Consider the following 26,463-nt stretch of genomic DNA (forward strand, 5'->3'; position numbering starts at 1 on the left):
GCGGCTAAAAAAAATCTAAATTCATGCTCTCTGAAATTACATTATCAACGGGACAAATTATAAGTGTAAATGTCTAATATTGTAAATATTTTTAGTGATATTATTTAATTAAAATTAAAAAAATTCCTGATAATTCACGTTATGCACAAATTAACAAAAAAAAAATTAATTGTAATTAATAAACCAAAAATTTAATTAGCATATATCAATCAGTTCACCCAACAAAAATTGATCACATAAAATTAATCTATATTATAATTATAATCATAACATAATAATTATTTTTATTATTCAACACTATCATAATTTTCACAGACAGTACTTAATATACAAAACCAAATCAACGAGAATGTAGCTCCACAATTTTACGATTTTGTCCTTCTCAAAAGAATGAAAGATAGAATTTGATAAACGCTAAGTATAATAAAACAATGATTTGGGCATGCGTGTAAACAACTTCAAATTACATAGACCCACTTTGGCTTGACCGATGAGTACAATAATGAAGCATACAAGGAATTTTTTCAGGCTAATGAAGAGTTAAAGGCATTGTATTAGACTAATATCGTATCAACCAAGTTAAATAGTAGCTTGTGGAGAAAGAGATAAGATATCCTCAACAGTTTACTTAGGGAGAAAGTTGAATACAATTTTGAACTAATTTAACTGTTTCATTACCTACACAAGTTCGTTTTATTTTTAGTTTCCAAATCATCATGACAACTCGCAACCAAAACGCAGGGTTTTGTAGCATAATGTGTGGTACAAGTAGCAAGTAGTTAATTTAAAATCTTTAAACATCACTTTGATTGCGTACAAACATGCAAAAATAAAAAGAAAGAAAAACTTGTACTTTTCAGTTGGATTAGACTCCTCTATAGTGCAGCATGCACCGCACCTTAGAGGATAAAGTGCATTTATCTTAACCATTTATTATATTAATGCTTCAAATCTTTTTAATTAGTTTAAAATTTGGTTTTAATAAAATAAAAATATACCATCAAATAAGAATAAAAAATATCCCTCACTTCACATTCGTCATTTACATTCCTTCTGGATAATTGATTTACAGATGTGATCTTCAACAGATAAGGATCAATAAGAGTTGAAGTGAGTGTCTTCTCCAATTTGTATTTGCGATCCACAAACACAATCAGGGTAAGAAGGATTACACCACGTTACAGTTGCCATTCCAAATTATCTGAAACACCACACACACAATCCCTAATTTATACACACACCATTGTATAATAATATTTATTTTATTATCATTAATTAATTTTTTCTTAATTATATCAATGTTGATATATGGGTTCATCGATATGTAGGTGACCATTGAAGGTGTTCAACTTGATATTCCTAAGAATGCTCTAGAAGACGTAGGTAATGAAGATGAAGCCAGGATAATTTTGTTTGTTTGTTTGTTATACCTATTTTTTAAAAGGCTTTATTAGACCTAAATTTAGGTGACAATTTTAAATGAATTGATAAAATCTGAACCATTATTATAATAAATGGTTAAGTGCACTTTACCTTCTAAGCACTTTAGAGGAGCTTCATCCTTTTCAGTTACATAAGTTTAAGTGTGCAAGTATAAGAGGAATAAAAAAAGATAAAAATGAAAAAAAGATTCAACTAAAAAAGAAATAAACTGTTTAAAATTTGCGTGAGACCCACTGTTTCAACTTTTATTTCAAAAGTGAAATAAAGTACATGGTACAACATACTTTTTTTTTGTTAGCATCATAATCGATCATGGTAAAACCATAATCAGTTATCCCCTCCCCCTATAATTACGACGTGAACATCACCATTGATAGCCAATTATGGTCAAGCACAATCAATTATCCTCCCATTATCTATAATCTATAACAACTATTATAATGACAATTACTCCATTTTGTGTATATATTTTTTAGATAATTTTGTCCTCTAATTAATTCTAAAAACTATCCTAAATCAGATGGTTATTATAATAGATAACTCCTCAAATATGACAATTATTTACATCTTTTAATCATTTTTTATTTTTAATTAAAAAAAAGATATTGTTAGTTATTTCAGATAAAAGATGTTGTTAGTTATGGCATTGAGTATTTGAGTGCTGATTTCAAATTACTACTAATGATAAAATAATAAGTGTATTTTATTTAATATTATTTTTTTTACATATTAATTATTTTAACTCAATTATTATAATGAAAATTATCCCATTTTATGTATGTATTTTTTAGAGGATTTTGTCCTCTAGTTAATTCTAAAAACGAACCCTAAATTAGACGGTTATTGTAATAGATAACTCTTCAAACATGACAATTATTTACATCTTTTAATCATTTCTTATTTTTAATAAAAAAATACATTGTTAGTTTTTTTTAGATAAAAGATATTGTTAGATAAGAAATTGGAGCTTCTGTTTTGAATTACTACAACTAATAAAAATAATAACAAAAGTGTATTTTTATTTAATATTAATTTTTTTACATACCTAATTACTTTAACTCAAATGATTTATCTTTTTTAATCTCTTTCATCTAAACTAAATAATCTTATTTTCACTTTTTTCCAACTTTATTTTATCATTTTTCATTCATTACCAATAAGTTGTTGAGTAGTATTGAACTTGACTCTCTTAAATAAAGTCTTGAGTTTAAATTTTATAAATAAAAAAATATTATTAAAAGGAAAAAAATTCTAATAAAAATGTTTAGTTAAGTTCTCTCCTAAATATTAGTTATCAACAAAGTCCATAAATATTTCATACCAATATCATAATTATAAAAGAAAAAAATCTCTTTTCGTTGGTTTTCTTTTTTAGCATTTTTTCCCCCACTCTACCAACATGGGTTAATGAAGTTACACGATTTTGTGTTATTAATTAAAATTTCAAGTTACGATATACTTTATATTCATCGTGATTCATGGTAAGTAACTTCTCTTTTTAACATTTTTTCCATTATATTATCCATCTTATTCACATTTTTTGTTTTTTTTATTTATTTCATAATCATATAATTTTTTTGTACAATTACATCATAAAAACAATATCTCTTCTCTTCTGTGAACGTAGATTCATTGTAAGATTTCTGGCATTGATGTATTATTATTCGTAGAAGAGAGCTTTTCATCACCTTGGCTTAAAGTACTATATATAGATACTGTACTATAACAACTATATGTCTGGGTATCAATCGATGTTATGTCAGGGCATGCCTGATTGTGGGAAGCAAAGGCCATTGAATCTCCAGAGTTCTGACTTCTGAGTAGGTAAATCGTAAATCCATTCATAGCCAAACAAGTCTCTCTCCACATATTATGCTGTCGTTCAAGGGTAAATTCTTGGTACCATAGTAATAAGGAGTATTTATATGATAACAAGTGTCTACATTGGTTCAGAAATTAAAAGAGATTTTTTTTTATTTGAGATACACAAAATTATGTTTTTTTTTATATTTTAGATAATAAATATTTTTTTTAATTCTTTAACTAATATTTCAAGGAGACTGGTTATCAAGATCTTATTTATATTTATGTAATTATTATTATTTTTATTTGGTTGGTACCTTCTTATTTTTAATTAAAAAAAGAGAGTTAAAAACCATGTAAAAGTACGAGTAACATGTATTGCAAGAATATTGAAAAAATCTAAAGCTGGTGAGCCATTATAATTTATAGGAGAAAATTTAATGTCAAGGGTGCAGACACAGCTTTTAACGTGAATAATAACCAAAACCTACCTTGCTTTGACAGTTTGCTCATACAAAATTAATTAGGCCGGGCCCTCTGTGGCGGGTCTAGAGGATTCATGCTTTGCATTGAATAAGATAAGATTTTTAACACCTAAAGTGGAACTAAAGGGTAAGATTTTTTTACTGTTATCTCAGCCACGTTGCAACGAAATTCACGTCCAATTTTATAAATACGTTTCTGGCTGCGGCGAATGTAAGGTGAGAAAATTATACCCCTTCTCATATTATTTGATGCATGTGTAGTGAGGCATTAACCATTATGCTATAAAGTAAAAACTAATTGAGAGATCGGTGCATTCCGAACTTAGACTTTTAAAAATATATATTTATTTATATTAATTTTTATATGAATACTAATGATGGTGGCCGTATGCGTGCAAAATATCAGAGGAACAGAAAAATTGTATGAGTTTAGTAAATATGAAAATTCCAAACTAAATTTTAAGAATATTTATTGGGTGGTATACCATGAAAGTGATGGAAAGAAAGCGATGGATATAACATGAGAGCAGTTTGCTTTGCTGTGTACAGAATCTCTGGCATTGAAACAATCTAAAGATAAAAAATAAATAAAAAATCCACGAACATGTAATAGTCAGAGCCAGAGGTTTTGTACCTTTCTATTAACTTTTGCATATAGATTTAACTTGGTGATTGTCTTATCAGTTGGCACTTGGCAGTAACACGAGAGATTTCAAGACCAAGTTTGATCCAGTCCAAACAGTAAAAATCAAAACAGCAGTCCAGTAATTTCTATATTTTCAACAGAATGAAGAATTATATATCATAAGTGCAAATTTATTATCTTAAATAACCAAATAAGTTTTATGATATTAATACTAGAAAGTAACTGTTTCTGTATAGAAATTAAATTAAAACAAATATAATTCATAAAAAGATTAAAACAAATATATATGTTCATTAATTTGTTAGAATAAATAATGAACTTAGTTTAAAGATTAAAAATGTGTTTGACAATTTGCTCTAATGATTTATAAGCTAGTTTGGCTAGTATATAACTTGGTTTGACTAATTTTTTTTATGATTCTCGAGCTTATTATTTTAATAACTTCTTACTTACATTCATAAGTTAATTTAATTAGTTTGTAGTTTAGAGGGTTTATTTTTTCATTTTCATTCCCATTAATTTTCTAATTGAATCTCTTTTATTTAATTAATTTTATCATCTAAAATTTTAATTGACCTCACCAATTTTAAACATAAAAACATTTTCAAGGAATTATGTCTAGTTGCATCGATCGAAGCCCGTTTTAACAGTAATTGCATGTATGCCACATGTCCTCCCAATAATCTTCACGCATTCAACACATGGTATTTCAGCAAATATGACTGATGAGATCAGTAGTGAGTACTCAGTACTCACTGAATAGTAGAGAAGCTATGGTGTTTCCTATACATGATTTTCAGCATCTGTTGATGTCAGAACAGAATAATCACTTCGATTTCCAAACCATTGCCGAAATTCTTGCGAGTAATACTCTTCATAAACAATGTGATAAAAGTTTAAACATATAAAAAAACTGAGATGAAAATGAGACTTTTTTTGTCACCATATCTTACAAGTGCCTAGTTTTTAACGAATTTTTTATATTAATCTATGTCAAAGAATTTAAATAACTATCTTTAATAAAAAAAAATCTTTCAGTCATGTTCTTCTAAATTATAAGAACCCTTTCAAAGATTTATCTTTATTACACGCGTTACGCCTCTGTTTTTGGACCCTAAAGAAAATTTCTGAATTTGAGTTTTTGTTACATTGACCCTCTCTTATGCATAAAAAGCATTACACCTCCCTCCCCTGAGACTCAAAATAATGTTTAAAAGAATGAAGGGAATCAAGTGTAACTAGAACAAACATCAAGAAAGACTCATGTAATTTATTATATTTTTTTTTCATCCGCGGTATTCAAATTAGAACTTAATTAAAAATATTAAAAAAAACTTACTTAAAAAATTTAAAACTAATTAATTCTATTGAAACTAACTAGTGTTACTGAGTTAAAAAAGTACTATAATAATAACTCCTTTAACTTTAATAGTATTATTAGTGTGTAGCTGATAGATTCAACAACTCAATTCCAATAAAGCACAGACTCCGAAAGAGCAATAACCACTGCAAAATAACCCAAAACACTGCGAGTAGGGCAGCTGCGGCACGGGATGCAAGTAAGTGAGTAACTACTTCGATCGGATCATTGACTAGACCGAATTTTATAACTGTTGTTGCGACAACTAACCAATGTAGCAATATCCTTGTTTGGATTAAGAAAAACGTGCGTGAGAACTTGGTTGCATGTTAGACTATGCTCTTCTTACGTATATGAACAAATTGTCATGGCTCAGTATAACATATGGTAAATATAAGTGTTCTTTGACTGCTCACTTGATATACTAATGGATAGGGTCTATGTAGAACCATATAGTATTGATTTTTATACTTCTGTTTAAAAAAAATATTCGTATTTGATCTAGTTACTTGGATAGGGTTAATGTAAAACCATATAACTACTACTTCAACACTCTATAGTCTATACTCTATACACTCATATACCACTGTCACCATAGTTGTGAAACCTTGTTCGATTCGGTTTGGTCGATTGGACTAGTTCAATTGGATTGGTTCTATAATTAGATAGGTCAGACAATTGATCCGGCATGATCCGGTCAAATCCGACCGATTAGATTATTGGATCTCGATTGGATTAGTCGGTTTTACAAAAAAAAAAAATATCCTTTCTACAACATCGTTTTGATGTCTCATTATTATTAATTGTTATTTTGGATTTTTGAATATGGATGGATTTTTTTACTTAAATAACATTAGTTATATACTTATAATATATATATATATATATATATATATATATATATATATAGTTTTAAATTTTTAATATATACTGGGTCAATTACTGGTTCACCGGTTGGATCGTTAACCTAGTGACTCACTACTTCGATCGGATCAATGACTAGACCGAATTTCACAACTGTTGTTGTGACAACTAACCAGTGTAGCAATATTCGTGTTTGGATTAATAAAAACGTGCGTGAGAACTTGGTTACATGTTAGACTATGCTCTTCTTACGTATATGAACAGATTGTCATGGCTGAGTATAACATATGGTAAATATAAGTGTTCTTTGACTGCTCACTTGATATACTAATGGATATGGTCTATGTAGAGCCATATAGTATTGATTTTTATACTTGTGTTTAAAAAAAATATTCGTATTTGATCTAGTTACTTGGATAGGGTCAATGTAGAACCATATAACTACTAACTACTACTTCAATACTCTATACACTTATATACCACTGCCACCATAGTTGTGAAACCTTGTTTGGTTCAGTTCGGTCGATTGGACTAGTTCAATTGGATTGGTTCTATAATTAGATAGGTCATACAATTGATCCGGTTAAATCCGACCAATTAGATTATTGGATCTCGATTGGATTAGTCAGTTTTACAAAAAAAAAAAAATATCACTTCTACAATGTCGTTTTGATGTCTTATTATTATTAATTATTATTTTGGATTTTTGAATATGGATGGATTTTTTTACTTAAATAACATTAGTTATATACTTATAATATATATATAGTTTTAAAATTTTAATATATACTGGGTCAAACTGGATCAATTACTGGTTCACCGGTTGGATCACTAACCTAGTGACTCACTACTTCGATCGGATCAATGACTAGACCGAATTTCACAACTGTTGTTGCGACAACTAACCAGTGTAGCAATATTTGTGTTTGGATTAATAAAAACGTGCGTGAGAACTTGGTTACATGTTAGACTATGCTCTTCTTACGTATATGAATAGATTGTCATGACTGAGTATAACATATGGTAAATATAAGTGTTCTTTGATTGCTCACTTGATATACTAATGGATAGGGTCTATGTAGAACCATATAGTATCGATTTATATACATGTGTTCAAAAAAAAATATTCATATTTGATCTCATATTTATACATGTAACAAATTTAACACACATACTTGTGCTAGGGTACTTATATATTCATAGTGCACTTGCGACTCACATTGTATTATTGTATAAAGTTTATAAATCAATAAAAATATATTAATTAAAAAATTACTACATGTAAATTGAAAATCCAATTTTAAATAATCTAAACATCCACACATAATATTAAATATAAACAAAAATAACATCAATTTGTTCAAACTTAAGTCATAAATAAACAACATTACAAAAGTAATCATCCAACATAATGATTCTTAACATTAATATTCTAACCACTTAACAAATTTTTTTAATTAAATTCGGACATCATTTGATGAAAATATACATAAATTTATTATTTTTAAATAAAGCGAAACAAATATAATATAAGACATCTTAAATCTAATATTATTATGCTACATACAGAAAATAATAATATTCAAGATTTACAAGTCAATAAAAACCAAAATGCTATTTGGAAGCATTTGGATGATATTGACCTCAACATAAATTTGCTAATATGAAATTTATAAACTAAAACCATAATTATATTTCATCGTCTTAACATAAAAATGCTTACATGAAATAAAATTAATAATAGATACTTAATTATATAGAACTTAGTAACACACTTAAATTAGAATGCATGAATCGCGACTTTAAAATATTAATTGAATTAAAAAGTATATTTTTTTAATAAAAAAATATATGCATAATATAAATTATTTAATTAAGTAACAAATCTCAATTACATTAATATATAATATATATGTTGTGCATGACGAGATAAGGTAGACACTATAATACTCATACCCTATCCATTTGCTCTCATAAATAAGTAATTATCTTTCCCAACTTATGAATATTTTTAAGATACCCATAAGAATCCATTTTGCTATTCCTACGGCTGACCCACACCTAATTAACTACAATAAATTAACATACGTAAGATTTACTCTATGATTGTTTGACTCTAGTGATCTAGTAGGTTAGTTCTGTGTGGGGCGGCCAAAGAAGGAAAGGACAAATTAAAAGAGTGTGTGGAGTTACAACTTCACACATTGTTTAATTTTTCCTTTCTTTTAATACGGAAACATATATTGTCCTTAGGAAAATTAAAGAAAAGAAACAATATCATGCATTTTTCTTTCCCTTTCAACTACTTATCTAACAACGACATTCATAAACGAAGTTATATATATATATATATATATATATATATGTTAGTTTAGAAAGGCCAAGAAAACAATGAAATATCAGTACTTGGATGCAACTGCGTGTATAGTTAGGATGTTTTTGAATGAGAAATTGATTTGCTCAATAACATGAAAATATTTTAAAAAAATTAAAAACAAAAAGTGAAAAGGAAATAAACAAAAAATAAAATATATATTGCTGTGGCAAGGGGTTATGTTGTTATTGGTTGGTGGTAATTACATTATCCTAGAGGTGTAATTATATCTAACCAGTAACTGAAACTTCTTATTTTTGGGTACCCCTGGTACCAAGTTTTTTAATAATAATATTCATTGGCTGATAAAAAAAATTTAAATCAAAAGTGAAAATAAAAATTGTTTGAGTGGCCTCTTTTTTTTTTTTTTTTTTTTTAAAAAAAAATCAAAATTGTTTCCAAATCAATACTTATCAAACAAATTTATATTTTTCTATAAAATAACAGTTCTTCAGAACTATTTTACAGAGTATACTTTAAAAAAGTAAAAAAACAATGAAATAGACCCTTCGTATCATTACGTTTGGACTTGTTTTTTAAACCAAATTTAACACTTAATTTTATTTATCCTGATGAAATAATGATTACTTAAAATGCAATGCTAAGTTTGATTAGACAATAATATCAACAATATCTGTAATATTATAGGTTTTATAAAGAAAAAAGTCACCCCTCACGCGACCTAATACGAAAATGAAGGCGTGCGGGCTTATGCCCTATCTAAGTTAGACGACAAATATGGCATTTCCCCGATGTTAAGAAACAAGGAAAAATATAACAGTGACACACACGTGAGATACTACAAGACTACGTAGTAGCATTATAGTAGCCTAAGTTATGAAGATTTATTTAAGAATTAGACAGTATCCCCTCGTGGTTCAGCCGTAGGAATTAAAAGTGTTATTGACACACCCAAATGGGATTAAATGTCTCTTTTGCCCACATGTCCAAATCCCTACACCCACTACTCCTCCCCCCTCCTCTATGACTTCCAACTCCCCTAACTCCCTCCTCCAAGCACCCTTGCCCTTCCCTACTCCCTAGTTGAGATCCGAGTAGCATCATGTTGCGTGCAACTTCCTCACCCTGCCACCACCCAACCCATAACCATTGCGCCATTTTTGCCCTAGATATGAACCCAGCGACCCCAATTTTGGGTGTGTGCAGCACCACCATGCTCTAATAGACCCATGCATGCATGACCTCAACCTTCAAGGCTACGCATGCGTGAGTTTGCTGTACCACCGTGTCATCCGTGCACCCCACCATCATGGGTGCCACTTTCCTGCACCACCATTTTGGGATTTTGTTGCAGGTTTTGCTGAGGGGTTTATGGATTTGGGGTGAGGTGTTTTGAGTTGGTGTTGTTGTTCTCAATGGGTTTGGGATGAGTGACTGCTCTTCTGGTATTGGGGATGTTCAGTTAACAATAAAAACACGATTCCTTTTTGTTTCCGTAAATAAAATAATTCTCTAGGCAGGTTTGACGTCCTTCCTGAATTGAAGCCCATGCAACGGATTCACCAGGGCCCATGACAAGGCCCAATCTACTGTCTGACACGAGCACAAATTGGGTTCGAGCAAAAAGAAAGCGTAAATACAACGGTGAGTCGAGGGTATGATTGTAATTGGACAGAGAAAAAGTGGAGAAGGGAAGCGAAAAACCCACGCTTCGGGTTTTTAAATTCTCTGGCCCTATTTGAAAAAAGGTTGGGTTAGAATCATTACGGTTGTTTTAATTTTGCATGATTTCCCTCCAGTTTTTTCCACATGCACGCGCTGCTTTCCATATCCGCATATTTTTTTAATGGAAAAATATCGACCCGCATTTACTTGATTTTTAATTTTCCCCGCTCCACCAGATACCAGTACCATCTTTTAAAACACTCAACCAATCCTCTTCAAACTTCTCCAATTTCAGAAGAAGAAGAAGAAGAAGAAAAAAACCCCTCCCTCACACTCTTTCTAGGGTTTCACTTCGCGATTGCATTCTCGCCGAGGTACTCAATCCGTTCCCTCGTTTCTCTCTGCTCACTTTTTCTTCTGGATAACGTTGTTATAATACTCTCTCTCTCTCTCTCTCTCTCTCTCGGGTTTTAGGGTTTTCCCCCATTTTCATTTTAACTTTCTATCCGGCGTGGTGTCGTAGTTGTTCTGTTTGGTTTACTCTCAATTTTTTAGAAAATGAAACTATGCTTCGATTCATGGATTTCTCCCCGAACTGGATCTTTGTAATTTCTTTCACTGCTCTTTATAATTATCAAGAATGTTCACTTGAGATGTTGAAACAGCATTTATGTTCGCAAATGCTGGATCCGTAAATTTTTAGGTCCGTGTTATTATCTCTTGGAATTCATGTAGTTTGTCCCTTTTGGTTTTACACGCACTAGGTCGATGTATTTTATGTGATATGTTTTTTGGATTTTATATCGTAGTTGTTGACTTTTGCAAATGAATGAATGTTAAATTTTAGGTTTTTTGTGGCCATTAATAACCAGATTTTTCTACAGTATATCACAATATTCATATTATGATTTTTTGATTTTGTTTTTGATTTTATTGGGTTGTTGCTATTATTTTTAGAGTTTCCAATTCAAGATTTTCCGTAAGCAGTTTCTGTCTTCTATTGTTTTCTGGTTGTAGTGAAATGTATGGTTTTATCAAAGACCTGTAAAATTGCTGTTATACTTGTTTCCAGGTTGCCTTGATATGGATTCTACAAGTCAGGCATACCAACATCGCCCCCTTACCATCAAATTATGGCCTCCTAGCCAGAGTACTAGGCTAATGCTTGTAGAGCGGATGACCAAGAACCTTACAACTCCGTCAATTTTCTCTAGAAAGTATGGCCTTCTTAGCAAGGAAGAGGCTGAGGAGGATGCGAAACACATTGAGGATGTAGCTTTTGCTACTGCAACCCAACATTTTGAGAAGGAGCCTGATGGTGATGGGAGTTCTGCTGTGCAAATTTATGCTAAGGAATCAAGTAAGCTCATGTTGGAGGCTCTGAAAAGAGGCCCAAAAGTGAAGGAGGATGGAGAGTTGATAACTGAAAAGTCTGGTTCAACTGCTGAAACTGTTTTTGACATATCTGGGGGTCGCAGAGACTTTATTAGTGGGGAGGAAGCTGCAGAAGTTTTGAAACCATTGACGGGACCAAAGTATTATACCAAGATATGTTTTAGCAATAGAAGTTTTGGCTTGGATGCTGCCCGTGTTGCTGAACCCATTCTATTATCAGTTAAGGATCAATTGAAAGAGGTAGATCTTTCAGATTTCATTGCTGGAAGACCAGAAGCAGAGGCTCTTGAAGTGATGACTATATTTTCTTCTGCACTGGAAGGTAGTGTTTTGAGGTATCTGAACCTGTCAAATAATGCCATGGGTGAAAAAGGGGTTAGAGCTTTTCGGTCACTCCTAAAATCACAAACTAGCTTGGAGGAGCTTTATTTGATGAATGATGGTATATCAGAGGAAGCTGCAAAAGCAGTTTCTGAATTGCTTCCTTCCACTGAGAAGCTTAGGGTTCTTCATTTCCATAACAACATGACTGGGGATGAAGGGGCAATTGCTATTGCTGAAATTGTGAAACATTCCCCAGCTTTGGAAGATTTTCGGTGCTCATCAACCAGAGTAGGCTCTGATGGTGGAGTTGCCCTTGCTGAAGCACTTGGGGCTTGTAAACATTTGAGGAAGCTTGACTTGCGTGACAACATGTTTGGAGAAGAAGCTGGAGTTGCTCTAAGTAAAGTTATACCTGCATTTACAGATCTTACAGAGATATACCTCAGTTATTTGAACCTGGAGGATGATGGTGCAGAAGCCCTTGCTAATGCCCTCAAGGAATCTGCACCATCACTGGAAATTTTGGATTTGGCTGGGAATGACATTACTGCAAAAGCTTCTGCTTCTGTGGCTGCCTGTATATCATCAAAACAATTCCTCACCAAGTTAAATTTATCTGAGAATGAACTGAAGGATGAAGGTGCAGTTTTGATCAGCAAGGCACTGGAAGGAGGTCACGGCCAATTAATTGAAGTTGATTTGAGCACTAACTCGATCACATGGTCAGGAGCTAAGCTGGTGGCTGAAGCTGTTGTGGGAAAACCAGGTTTTAAGTTGCTTAACATTAATGCTAACTTCATTTCTGATGAAGGAATTGATGAGTTGAAAAATATATTCAAAAACTCACCTGATATGCTGGGTCCTTTGGATGAGAATAATCCTGATGGAGAAGACACTGATGAGGAGGCTGAAGAAGATGCTGATCATGATGAATTGGAATCAAAACTGAAGGGCCTTGGGATTTAGGAAGATTCGCAGGAACAAACATGCAACCTTTACTCAAGATTAATCTGTAGGCCATTTAATATTTTCAACAGACACACTTGTTTCATGCACAATAGCTAGCTTTGATCTTTGTATTTTAGATATTCTATTCCATGACCCGACATTTTAGAAGTTTACTAGATGTATGCTCTTAATATATCTGGCAAAACAAGAATGGTATTAGCTGCAGAAATTTTTGGGTTCTATTGTGCTTTTGCTGGCAATTTGTTTTCTTTCGTTGCTGGGTCTCTGCGGTCTCTCTATATTTTGGCAATTGATTCCATTCGCAGATTATTTGAATAACCGCATCATATTTTGTGGTTGTGCCTTGTAGGCTATAAACAACACAGACCAATTGCATGCAATGGATCTAAAAGTAATTGGCGTAGGTGCGTAGCTAACTTGAATGTAGTTACAGTATCTCGGTGCTTTAGTTGAAAAATATGCTGGCAGACCTAAATATTGACTCTTTATCCATGATTCCTTATGTTTTCTCTTTGAAATTTGTACGTTTTGTAAAATGATGGGTTGCAAGATCAAGTGCAAGTTGGAATGGAAATGATGTTTTGCGCATTTTAAGGAAATTTCAATTGAACGTTATCGTGGCCAAAAGTTAACAAATTATTCTTTCATACTTTTCAATAAAAAAATACACTATCAATAAAAATTAGTGGTTTTGATTAATTTAAGTACACATTTTATTCCTCAAAAAGACTACTCTCTGAAATTAATTCCATCAAAATTAAACGGATAAATCAAACGGGCGCTTAAATTGTTTTCAATTTTTTTATTATCGGGTGTATTTTTTTCAAGGGAGAATGCGACTATAGTTGGTTTAGATGGTTTATTTGGTTATCCACTTGGCATGGATCTGGTACTGACCATGCTAATTATAATTGGATAGTGGTTAGTGGTTACTTTGGTTGTGTTGAACCGGTGGTTCATATCCAACGGTTTTCTTCCTCCTTGCACGGGGATTAGTGCTTTTATTATTTATAGTTTGAAGATAGCATCGGACTGAATTTGGAATGATTTTAGTCATGATATCCTAACTGAGCTGCTTAAGCACCATAAAACCAACTTTAACATATTGCTCCGCAAGTATTTGAGCTCTGCAAGCATCTTGTTTAATAAGCATTTCTCACTATACACGCATTAGTTACTTTTTTCTTTAAGTATCGATTGCTTATTGTAGCACCGGTACTATTTGTTTTTAAGATATTAAAAAAAATAAAAAATAAACATAAATGATTATAAGAATGAAAGTGACTGTTACATTGCAGATAAAATAAATTTTTGTGAATCCCATTGGAAGCACTCAAAGAGAGTTGCTCCATTGTGAGAATTAAGTATTCAAAGATACTTGAATTGGAAAGAATAAAAGTGAGTGATATATACATGTGAGTTCCATTTTAAGCACCCGAAGTGAGTTGTTGTTGGGTTAGAGATACTGTAAGTTTCTTTTGTTTTATGTAATAAGGAGAGAAGTAACTTTCTTCATTGCACATCATTTAAATTGAGCGACAAAAAAAATCTTACAGTCTTGTCTGAATTGTTTTTACACATTTTGGATATAAATGGATCACACAGTCACCGGAACTTTCAACGCCTCCAATATCTTATCATCTAGCTCGAACTGGATGGACTTCTTATCTCTCCCAATCTTTACGTACTCCTCAAACCGTTCTTTTAGGTCTTCAGGGAGGTTTGTGGTTGATTGCCATCCCAATTTAGCTTTGGCTGCTCTAGGTTCTGCATAGAAGTGCTGCATAATACATAAAGAAGATTGTATAAAGTGTAAGGCTATAACCAAGAAGGTTGAATAATTGAAAATATTTGTACAATATGTGTCAGCTTGATAGAGCATTCTAAATGGGTTGCAAGAATTCAATACAATGTATGTGTAACTTTTCTTGGTATGAGCTTAATTCGTTTAGTAGTAATTTGTGTTAAACAAGACATTCTAAACAGATATTTTTGTTGCAAGTATTCAAAACTATGTATGCGTAATTTTTTTAGTGTGCAAAACAAAGTCAGAAAACTGATTAACAAGGGAGCATTATCACCCTGTCCTGTTAATCACTTTAATGATTTGTGTTCAGCATTAGGGCGTTTCCATGCATTATGCAATAAGGTTTTAAACTAGATCAGAAGATAGGGTAATAGTAAGTACATAGGTGCGGAAAGGGAAAGCCTTCTTTGCATCAACTCCAACAGCTTTTGGATCATAATGCAAAATGTTAACGGGGCGCCCTGCAGCTTGAGCACATAGTTTGGCTATTCCGTCTAGAGTCACTGCACGGTCACTTACGCAGTTGAAAATGGTCTGATTTGCAGCTTCTGGATTCTCAACAGCTAGAGTAAGCATTGAGGACAAGTCCCTAACATGAGCTATGTTACTGAGTTGCAGTCCCGAGCCAGGAATTGGCACAGGTCTGTCCCGAACAATCCCTACAAATATGACATTGCACATTGTTTTTAGTATTGATCCTTCTAGAAAAGATTATTTATTGAAACAAGGATTCATATGTAGTATTAAAAGCTAATAATAAAGTTTGTTTAGAAAGTTCCCCTTACTGTCAAAAAACCACTCCTCACAGTCTTTATTGTTGCCAGACCCAATCATGTACTGTGGCCGGAACACTGCCCAACTTCCAAAGGTTTCTTCAATGTATTTCTCCACTTCAACATGACCAGCATCTGCTTTAACAACATCCTACACCACAGTGCATTTTCACTTCAATTTTATATAATTGCTATTGGCATAGTAGTTTTACAAATGCTAATTGGGGAATATAAGAATATTCAACATACGCCTTCAACATGTGGAGGTTCATCTGTTGGTTTGTAGATTCCAGCACTGCTGACGAACAGGAATTGCTTGACACCTGAACTCTTGGCCCAATCAATCACCGGCCTACAAGTGAAGACTGATATTTATCATGTCTGTCTTAGATATTGCATCTAGTAATGTCCATGAGTTCTGTTTCTTTAACAGAATTCTAACAATTGCATTATGCTATCATAGTAGCATGGAACTAATACAAATTGTATGTGTTACATGCCACTTAAGTTAACAAGAAGGCATGCAAGTCAAGTATTATACACAAGTGCACGAGAATTAAATATAACAAACCTCACAGTCTCAAGATCCTTGCCATTGTTGTCCAAGACCACATCAAACACTTCCCCTCCTACAACACTCCCTACTTCTGCAGGATTTCCCCACACCGTGCGCCCTCCGGCACTCACAATTTCCTGATTATTCCACGATAAAATCTCGACATGGTGATTGGAATTCACAACATTTATTGATTTTAATCAATGCAAGTAGCTAAATCCAGACAACATGAATATGTCTAATACGAAAAAAGAATTAAATTTAAAGATCACATACTGAGAATCTGTTGAAAGGAGGTTTCTTCATCTTGTCGGAGCCTTCTTCACCAACAGTGAGTATGGTGACTGAGTGGCCAGCACCAAGAAGCTCTTTGGCAAAGTAAAAGCCAATGATGGCATGCCCGCCGCTGTTGGTATTCACGATGAGCACCTTCTTCTTCTCGGCGGCACTGGCACTGATGCTGAAGGCAGCATGAGTGGCAAAGTGTGTAGAACTTGAAGAATAGTATGACAAAAAGGAAGGAGAAATTGATAGAGAGAAGGATGAGGAGTGAAGGGAAGAAGAGAAAGAAAGGCGCGAAGTAGAAGGGTGTGAAAATGGGAGGAGGTTGGAAGAGGATGCAGAGAAGAGCACAGTGGATGAGGAAGAAGCAATGGTGGCCATTGGTCGGTAACTCCTCTGCTTTCAGAGACTATGAGAACCAGCAGTTCCAGATAAAGCTAACTTAACTGATATCTACCATCCTCATTTCTCATTACCAACCAACATATGTGGTCATAGACACTACACAAATTTAGGATGTTAATCACTTTTCCTATTCAAAGAGGCTAAACTAATATGAACATAAATGAAGTCCACAAATTATGGATGTTTATTGTTTAATTGAAGAGTTTTGTTTTTGTTTTTAATTTGTTATAATTAAAACTGATTATAAATTTCAATTAACTTTTTTTTTATATTTTATTTTACTTTTACACCATAATTTAAGAATTTAACTGTCCTTTATTGTCAACGCTGAGATTTATACACTACTAATATCTTTTTTATGCATAATAATAATAATAATAATATTTTTTATGACTAAATAACCGAGATCTCATACAGTCAAAAATAGTCATCGAAATGGATCTGATGAGAGTTTCGATTTCAGTTGGCACGCGTTTCAATGTATGGGTATGCCATTTTTGAACCAAAAAAACCTACATTTGTATAAATGATTTTACTTTAACTATATACTAGCTCCAAATTCTTGATCAGCTTATAACAACTAATATTGATAAATGTGTTACTTTAACTATATATTGGTTAGAGAATAATTTTAATGCACACAGAAAATATACATAGTAAATATTAATAATTAAGAACCATTTTTTCTTATGCGTAAGAATGAAAGATTCACGCATTCTCACAAGTGAATGCCATGAAATCTTACGGGATTGCGTTAACCCTAACTCTAACCCTAACTTGTGAGCTTTATTAAGTTTTGTTTAATTTCTTTGAACAAATTTTATAATAAATAAATAATTTACTCAACTCAAATAAAAAAAAAAACAATGTAAATTAGATTTGACGTAGGTACTAGTAGGTGGTGATTTTGTTGGGCGAGACGAAGTTGTTGATATTTGAGAGAGTTGGATATAGAAAAGATAAAAGAGTGAGATTTGAGTGACGGAGGAACATTGGAGTCCGAAAACGCAATCCAATCCCATCCCCCTATCTCTCTTCCTCCCGAATCCATGGTACCTTGTTCCGTCACATCCCCTTCGTCACCGTTCACTGCAATCATCCCACGCCACACCTTCTTCTCTCGCTCTTCCTCTCTTCCCCTTCGCCGCGCACGTGCTTTTCCCATAAACTCGCTCTCCAATGGCTCCTCCTCCCAGTTCAACCAGCAACTCTTCCGGCCCCGCGACCCGCCGCAGCCCCGAACCCTCTTCCCCGGCGGCTACAAGAGGCCCGAGCTCAAGGTCCCCACTCTCGTCCTCCAACTCGATCCCGCCGAGGTTCTCAGCGCCGACACCGACGCCTTGGCTTTGATCGACAGGGCCGTCTCCAAATGGGTCGGAATCGTCGTCCTCGCTAGCAACGAAGCCAGCGGCGGCAAGCTCTACGAGGCTGCATGCTCGTTGAAGTCCCTGATTCAAGACCGCGCCTATTTGCTTGTCGCTGAGCGCGTTGATATCGCCGCCGCCACCGCCGCTAGCGGAGTTTTGCTCTCTGACCAAGGTTCTTTACTCTACCAAATTAAGTATTGCATAGTTTGATATGACTAACTTTGTGTAGGAGTTCACACGGGTCCAGGTCAACTCGATCAACCCAAACTAAACCGAACAAGAAAATTCGGTTTGGTTGGTTTGGACCATTATTTTAGTTCAGATTTTGAAATTACAAACTCAATTATATAGGCTCGGGCATTCGATCTGTGCACATGGAACACAAATCCAAACTTTTACAGTTGTACCATTTTAGAAATTTTGTATGTTATGCAATTTTATAGTTATATAACTTTTATGGTGTGTAATTCTATAAGAATTTAATGGTGATGCACCGACAATTTTAAGATAATTTTGTACAAGTCAACAAACCTACTATAGATGATGGGTTGCGATTGGATGATGGTGAAACTATTTTACACGGTTAGATAATTTTGCATAATCTTTTTTTTTTCTCACTCTATAATTTTAAGTTTCAATATTATTCATTAATTTTATTATGATTTCCTTTTTTCTTTAATTTTATAGTTTTCCCATGTTTTTTATTTTTCATTAATAGACACAATGACCCGACCCAAACCAATATCAATATGATCAGTTGATTTGGTTCAGGTTGTCAAACAAAATTTGAACCAACCCAAACTGATTAACATTGATCAATTTGGATCTAAATATTTCCTGAACCTGATCCATGCCCATCCCTATCTTTAAGGGTGACACTGACACATGTATCTGAGTTTTTCAATTTACAAAAAAGAATTAATAAAACTCACCTGTATGTCTTTAATAATTTCTCTTTTTCTCTCTTAAGCATTTTGTCCAACAGATTAGCCTTATTTAATAAGAAATATATTTCATGCAGGCCTTCCCACCGTTGTTGCTAGAAATACGATGTTGGATTCAAAGTCTGAATTGGTGGTTCTTCCCTTGGTTGCTAGGATTGTTCAAACCGTGGATGCTGCGGTGAATGCGTCTAAATCAGAAGGTGCTGATTTTCTTATATATGGTGGTGGTGACCTGAATCGTGTTGGTCAGGAAGTTGGTTCTCTGTATGAGAGTGTGAAGATTCCTATTTTTGTCTCGTGTGTGAAAAACAACATGTCTTATGCTGATGCGTCGGGTTTGCTTGCCTCTGGTGCTAGTGGTTTTGTTACTAGTTTGGCGAATTTTGGTTTGTTTGGCGATGAGTTCTTGCACAAACTATTTGGCACTGTGTATGCAAGTGATGATGGTGGGAGGATGAGTGAGAATAAACTGAATGTAGATAATGGTTTTCAGAGTGAGACAGAGGTTGTGGCTGGGTTTGTTAAGCTGGAGGATAGGGAAAAACTATTAATTGAAACAGAGAGATTGGTGTTGAATGAAGCTATTGAAGTTATCAAGAGGGCTGCACCTCTGGTGATCTTTTAATTAAAATATTTGGTATTTGAAGTAATTCTTTTTTTTGTTATTCTGTGTTTTGACCAGTATATTTTTTACTTTGTGTTGAATTGGGATTCGTTTCAAATGACAGATGGAGGAGGTTTCACTTCTTAATGATGCGGTTTCTCAAATTGATGAGCCATTCTTACTGGTTATAGTGGTAATTGTGTGCTGAATCTCAACAAATTCTGGTTCCTGGAATATACATTGGTATTAGCTCTAAATTTCAAAAAGAAATCTTCTTTTAGTTAGAAACTACTTAACTAATAAGTGCTATTTGTCGTGAAAAATTTCTGCTTTTAATTCACCTGAACGTCTGATTACCTCCATATGTAAGCATTTCTATAGTGTTGAACCATGGTTTACTTATGGGGAGTAGTTATTTCTTCTGTCTTTACAAACTTCAGAAACTCTATTGTCCTCAGTAGTCTTTTTTCATATAGTATGTGGTCTCTGTTCTTTGTTCTTATTATTCTACTTGGAACAATGCTATATGTTGGTTTTTTCTGTTTCTCCTGCTCCCCTTTAATTTTTATTCTAACTCAAAAAGGGAATTAATTGGGTGAAATTCCAAAATCACCTGCTTTCTATATAGACTTCATACAAATGCCAAAGTGCTGAAGTTAATTGACATGATATCATGCCTTTTATCTTTTTTATTTTAAATTAAATCTTGATATTACCAGGGGGAATTCAACTCTGGTAAATCTACTGTGATTAATGCGCTTCTTGGAGAAAGATATCTCAAAGAGGGAGTTGTTCCAACAACTAATGAGATCACATTTTTACGATATACTGACTTAGATATTGAACAACAACAGTGTGAAAGGCATCCAGATGGTCAATATATTTGCTACATTCCTGCTCCAATTCTTAAGGAGGTAAGTCAATTCCTTATGGTTCCTTCATGTCCTTTATGTCCTTTATGTGTATCAAGATTCAAGACTCAGTTTTATATATCATCGCCTCTAACTACCATTTTCTGTTTGTAATTAGAATGCTCTCAGAAGTTTTTTTGTTCTTCTGAAAACAGATGACCATTGTTGATACACCTGGAACTAATGTGATTCTTCAGAGGCAGCAGCGTCTTACAGAGGAATTTGTACCCCGTGCAGATTTACTTCTTTTTGTCATTTCTGCTGATCGTCCTTTAACTGGAAGTGAGGTATGGTCAGTCATTCTGGATGGGGCATACTCTCTTGTTTTGATTATTGGTTATCATTGGCCAGGCAGGGCTATGACATGTTTTATGTTGTTTTCAGATTGCTTTTCTTCGTTATTCTCAGCAGTGGAAAAAGAAAGCGGTTTTTGTCTTGAATAAAGCTGACATATATCAGAATAATCATGAGGTATGCATTGTGTTTTGATCCTTATTAGTTATTGGCATACTGATATTTTATGAACAAGTTTTTTTGTAGTGTAATTGCTGAACTAGGTTTACATTATATTTTCACAATTCAATGCAGCTTGAGGAAGCAATGTCCTTCATTAAGGACAATATACAGAGATTGCTGAATACTGAAGATGTCATATTATATCCTGTATCTGCTCGGTCTGCTCTTGAAGCAAAACTTATGGCTACCACCAATGTTGGGAGGCTAAATGAAGAATTATCAACCTCTGATTCTCATTATGGTGCCACCAGTTTCTTTGAACTTGAAAACTTCTTGTATAGCTTTCTAGATGGGTCAACAATCCCAGGAATGGACAGAATGAGGCTCAAACTTGAAACACCTGTTGCAATTGCAGATAGACTAATTTCTGCATGTGAAACTCTTGTGACACAAGACTACCGATATGCCAAGCAGGATTTGGCTGCAGTAGAAGACATTGTTAATAATGTAAATGATTTTGCTTTGAATATGGTAACTGAGAGCCTTTCTTGGAGGAGACAAACTCTGTCTTTGGTATGTTATATGATGTTTATAACGTTTTAAATTCAGGCCAATTTGATTTTCTCTTGATGGATATGTTCTTAAATATGCCTTGGTACACATCATCAGATTGAAACTACAAAATCACGTGTCATAGAGCTTGTTGAAGCTAATCTGCAATTGTCAAATTTTGATATTATTGCTTCATATGCTTTCAAAGGAGAAAAAAATGTAATGCCTACTACCTCAAGGATTCAGAATGACATAATTGGTCCTGCTGTCTCCGCTGTCCAGGTTATTTTCTGACTGTAATCTGTTTAGGATTTTAGTTTTGGTATTGCATTGTTACCATCTTATTTGATCTGGAAACTAGTGAATCTTGATCATCATATTGCAATGATTTCCTCTCTTGCTTGTCAGAATGATTTGATTTAACTATCCACTTTAGCCTGCTTTTGATTGGGATAGCCCCAAGACATCAAATGGCATAAATGCTGGATTAAATGAATAATATTTTATTAGTAAAAGTTACGTGGGTATGTTATGCTAAAATAGTTTTTATCCATAGAAAATTCTAGAAGAATACGGAAATTGGTTATATTCCAAATATACCCAACAAGGGAGACTATACAAGGAATCCTTTGAAAAACGATGGCCCTCCTTGAGCCATGAAAGTAGTCAGATAAATTTTGAGACGGACCAGTTGCTAAAGAAAGTGGATCAAGCTGGCAGCCAGGTGATTGACAATTTCAGCAGCAATGCAGTTTCTAAGTCATTTGAGCAAGAAGTACGGGAAATGGTAAGCTTGGAATTCTTTGTAAAATAATTTATCACTGTTTTTTCTTAGGTCCTTCAGTGCAATTTGGTTCCCTTGTTTGAGAGAAGTTAAATTTTGGCCCTCTTGTTTCAATTGCTTTAGTTTTGCTCACATGATGCAGTTATGTTCCTTCATCAGATTGCCTTCAATTGAAGGCAATTGGGCTAATGTGGATTTGTTTTATGTGAGCAAGAATACCATTATGTCATTAAAAGAAAAGAGAGAGCTCTTCAATCTCCATATCGGCAAAATAATGGTCATGTCACCTCAATTGAACAACAAAGTGATAGAGGAACATAATTGAATCAATTTAAAAATTACATGGGAAATATTGCTTTTACTTGGGGACCATAACCAAGCTTTTGTGGAACTAGGGACTAAATGTGCAATTAACTTCCCATGAAATTTAAGTGGAAATTCAAACAATTGTCAATTAAGTGTGTTTGGATGAGTGTTTGCAAAATTGATTTTCAAGTTAAGTGATTTATATTTGGATTCTTTTTTCTTGGATGCAAGTTTACTTTAAAACTTAGGGTAAATTTTTCAACCTAATGTTAAAGTTACTTTTCATCACTTCTAGTCAAACTGAGGTTTTTAGGAAAAATCAATTTTACCCAACAAAAGTTGGAATACCCAAACATCTATATTTTGACAAAATCAAGTTTGACTGGAATCAAAATCAATTCTCATGACTCCCCCCATGAAACCAAACACACTATAAGCAATCTGCAAAAAGTCTTCATGTGGTGATGATTAGTTGGAGAGTAGCATAATTGACTTTGCTTCTTTGTGAAATATAAATTTGTGGAAGAGCTGAATCAACCAATAAAAATGAGTTTGCCGTATGTCTAGGCTATTCAGAAAGAGTTATTGTTAAATGTGGTGCTACTGTGCTAGTCAGAAATAATTCTTGCCACTACATGATTTTGTCAGGTTGCTGCTTTGTCTTTCTATTTTTATTATAGTTTTGAAATGCCACAAATGATGCCTTCAAGTTGTCCATAGAATGTTTTGTGATACGTAACAACATGGATCTATATAATAAGTTAATAATGCGTTTTTCTTGTTAACAGTAAGTTATTTTTGGGATCTCTGAAAAATTATTCTATTTAGTCTGTGTTGACCCTGGCAATCCATATGCTAATGTGAATATTGTTTGAATCTTCCTGAGTTGTAAATATTATTATATTTTTACTTTGCCTTTGTGATTTGAAATTTAGCATCATATTGTTATTATTATTTTTGCTAAGCGAATCTGATCTTAAATGTTTTCCTTTTAAATTAGATTTTGGGGACTTTTGGTCAACTAGGTGTGGCTGGTTTATCTGCTTCGCTACTGACATCTGTGCTGCAAACCACCTTGGACGATCTTCTTGCTCTTGGCATTTGTTCTGCTGGCGGGTAATATATTCAATTAGAGTTCCTTTCCTTTCTGATTGCTTAGGGTTTTATTTCAAAATATGTGCATATATAATGATTGATGAGACTTTGATCATAGACCCTTTATAAAAGGAAAAACATATTTAGAGTGCACTTTACTGTAAGAAGAAATAGCTTGCTTTATGCTGTAATATGCACTATTACCGCAACAGGAACATGAACATCCACAACTTAATTCAGAATATCAGACCACTCTTAACCTGCTTCATGATCATGGATCATTACTCCTTATTTTTCGTACTCTATAATTGTTATCAGGCATAAGAGTTCACAAACTGATCATATATATGGTTAAAAATTTAGTAAATTGATCAGTTTGTAAACTCTTACGGGCGAAAATGTAGTCCGAGTTCAATGATTGCTGGCGTTAAAAGCACATTTAAGAATTCTTTTGCTGTGTCACAGGTTTCCGTGTATGATGGTTAAAGATAGTTCTAGTTGGTTGCATGATTGGGTTGTTGACTAGCTGCTGATATCTGGAATTCTGGATTGACATTTTTTTCTGTTGCAGGTATCTAGCTATATCAACTTTTCCAGCTCGTAGGCAGAAGGTGATAGATAAGGTGAAAAGAAAAGCAGATACCTTGGCATATGAACTTGAAGAGGCCATGAAGAAGGATTTGACTGAAGCCATAGAAAATTTGGATACCTTTGTGAAAGTCCTTAGCAAACCTTACCAAGATGAAGCGCAGAATAGACTTAACAGGCTAGTAGAGATTCAAGAAGAATTGTCAAATGTTGAGAAAAAACTTAGAACGCTACAAATTGACATTCAAAATCTTAACGTGTCATGACTTTGGACTATCCAATTACGTTATTGAAACAAAGGAAATCCGTCCTTTCTAACAGTTGTGTACCTTACCGACTATCTTAGCCTCACAATTTTGGAGTATATTATTGGCAATCCGATTATGCGAGTGGAAAATTGTCAACTCTGGTAATAAAAAGAAAAGAAAAGAAAATTGTCAACTCGGACTACGCTTCTCCCATTTGTTTTGTTACGTTGTTTTTCTAAAAGCTTAAATATATTTTTAATTTTTAAAAATTTGTCTTTACAATTTTTTTATTGTCTCTGAATTTTCCGAATGATTGTACCTTTGGTTCCTCTTATCAGTATTTAATATAAACGTTAATGTGGCTGACAATTCTTCATAAATAATGATGTGATTAATTCTCACATCATTAATGATGACATAATCAAGTTTACATCATCAAATGTTATGTCATCCAAAAATGTTACATCATGAGGCGTGACATTATTAAGTGTCATGAAAAGAAAATGAGGAAAAACATGTAACATTAATATATAATTGAAATTTTTTTAGATAGTCAGCAATTACTAAGTATTCATGGTCCAGCTAATCTTTGCATGACATTTAAAGTTTTTTAATTTATAAGAAAAATTAATAATACTTTATTACATGTCATGTGATGATTAATTAGTTAGGAATTGTGTGTTCTACAAACCAATTTGCTCCAAAATAAGGTAAGAACAAACAAAGAAACCACTTCTCTGGAATCAGCTCTCTTGGAAACCATTATACATTAATGTAGTCCCCGATCTCCATAAGTGGGTTAAAGAAGGTAAGACTGGATAGTGTTTAATACCCTATATCAATCTCAAGCAATCTTATGTCCTATTTATTACAAGGTTTGCCTCCAAACCCACCTTAGCTGGGTTTCTTCAACACTAACTAACATGAGCTTCCATCCTCTCCCCCCAAAAAACAAAAATATTTTTTTGACAAAGATCAAATTGCAGCCTTGCACGGTTGCCCAATTTCAGTTAACGATTTCTTGTGTAGTATATAGATGAAATGCAAAAGAGATATGACAATAACATTTTTTTTTTTTGGAAAAAAGGGAAATGTTATTCAAATTTTGATTGGGGCAATGCGCAGGAATTCGTAAATGACCCAATGTAATAATCAATTATTTTGAATATTAAATAACACCGATCTTTTTTATTATTTATTAGTATATTTTAAATTTAGTAACCATTTTGATATTGATGTTATTTTATTTTATTTTTAAAATTAAAAGTATTGAGTGGAGTTTTAATAGAAGAAATTACTATTTTAATAGAAATATTAAGTTATATCAAAATATTAATTTGTTTTAAAAAATATAATTAGAAAGTTATAAATATTTGAAAGTATTGTTTATAGAATATTATGGACACCACGTATACAAATTGTAATTATAAAAAAAAATTAAAAATTATTTAAATTCTATAATGTTACAAGATCTATACAAAATTGTATTAATAATT

At 33.1% G+C, this 26,463-nt stretch overlaps 3 protein-coding genes across 3 annotated transcripts; 2 read left to right on the plus strand and 1 right to left on the minus strand.

The window, feature by feature from the left end:
- The first annotated feature begins 10,707 nt into the window (after window positions 1-10,707).
- On the plus strand, window positions 10,708-13,528 carry LOC114390105 (RAN GTPase-activating protein 1-like). Its single transcript, XM_028350789.1, has 2 exons — window positions 10,708-10,975; window positions 11,674-13,528. The coding sequence occupies exon 2, from the start codon at window positions 11,685-11,687 to the stop codon at window positions 13,284-13,286; it is 1,602 nt and encodes a 533-aa protein (XP_028206590.1). The 5' UTR covers window positions 10,708-10,975; window positions 11,674-11,684; the 3' UTR covers window positions 13,287-13,528.
- A 1,252-nt stretch (window positions 13,529-14,780) lies between these two features.
- Window positions 14,781-17,166, minus strand: LOC114390119 (chloroplast stem-loop binding protein of 41 kDa a, chloroplastic-like). The gene is made up of 6 exons (XM_028350804.1): window positions 16,702-17,166; window positions 16,441-16,562; window positions 16,119-16,221; window positions 15,882-16,020; window positions 15,478-15,755; window positions 14,781-15,069 (listed from the first exon to the last, which is right to left on the minus strand). The coding sequence occupies exons 1-6, from the start codon at window positions 17,086-17,088 to the stop codon at window positions 14,887-14,889; spliced, it is 1,212 nt and encodes a 403-aa protein (XP_028206605.1). The 5' UTR covers window positions 17,089-17,166; the 3' UTR covers window positions 14,781-14,886.
- An 847-nt stretch (window positions 17,167-18,013) lies between these two features.
- LOC114390108 (probable transmembrane GTPase FZO-like, chloroplastic) lies at window positions 18,014-25,160 on the plus strand. The gene is made up of 11 exons (XM_028350794.1): window positions 18,014-18,651; window positions 19,501-20,036; window positions 20,152-20,220; window positions 20,747-20,941; window positions 21,094-21,225; window positions 21,323-21,409; window positions 21,527-21,967; window positions 22,064-22,228; window positions 22,503-22,733; window positions 24,037-24,152; window positions 24,703-25,160. Exons 1-11 carry the CDS (start codon window positions 18,162-18,164, stop codon window positions 24,983-24,985), a joined length of 2,745 nt encoding a protein of 914 aa, XP_028206595.1. The 5' UTR covers window positions 18,014-18,161; the 3' UTR covers window positions 24,986-25,160.
- The last annotated feature ends 1,303 nt before the right edge of the window (window positions 25,161-26,463 follow it).

The sequence above is a fragment of the Glycine soja genome, chromosome 2, assembly GCF_004193775.1.
Source record: "Glycine soja cultivar W05 chromosome 2, ASM419377v2, whole genome shotgun sequence".
NCBI lineage: Eukaryota > Viridiplantae > Streptophyta > Magnoliopsida > Fabales > Fabaceae > Glycine > Glycine soja.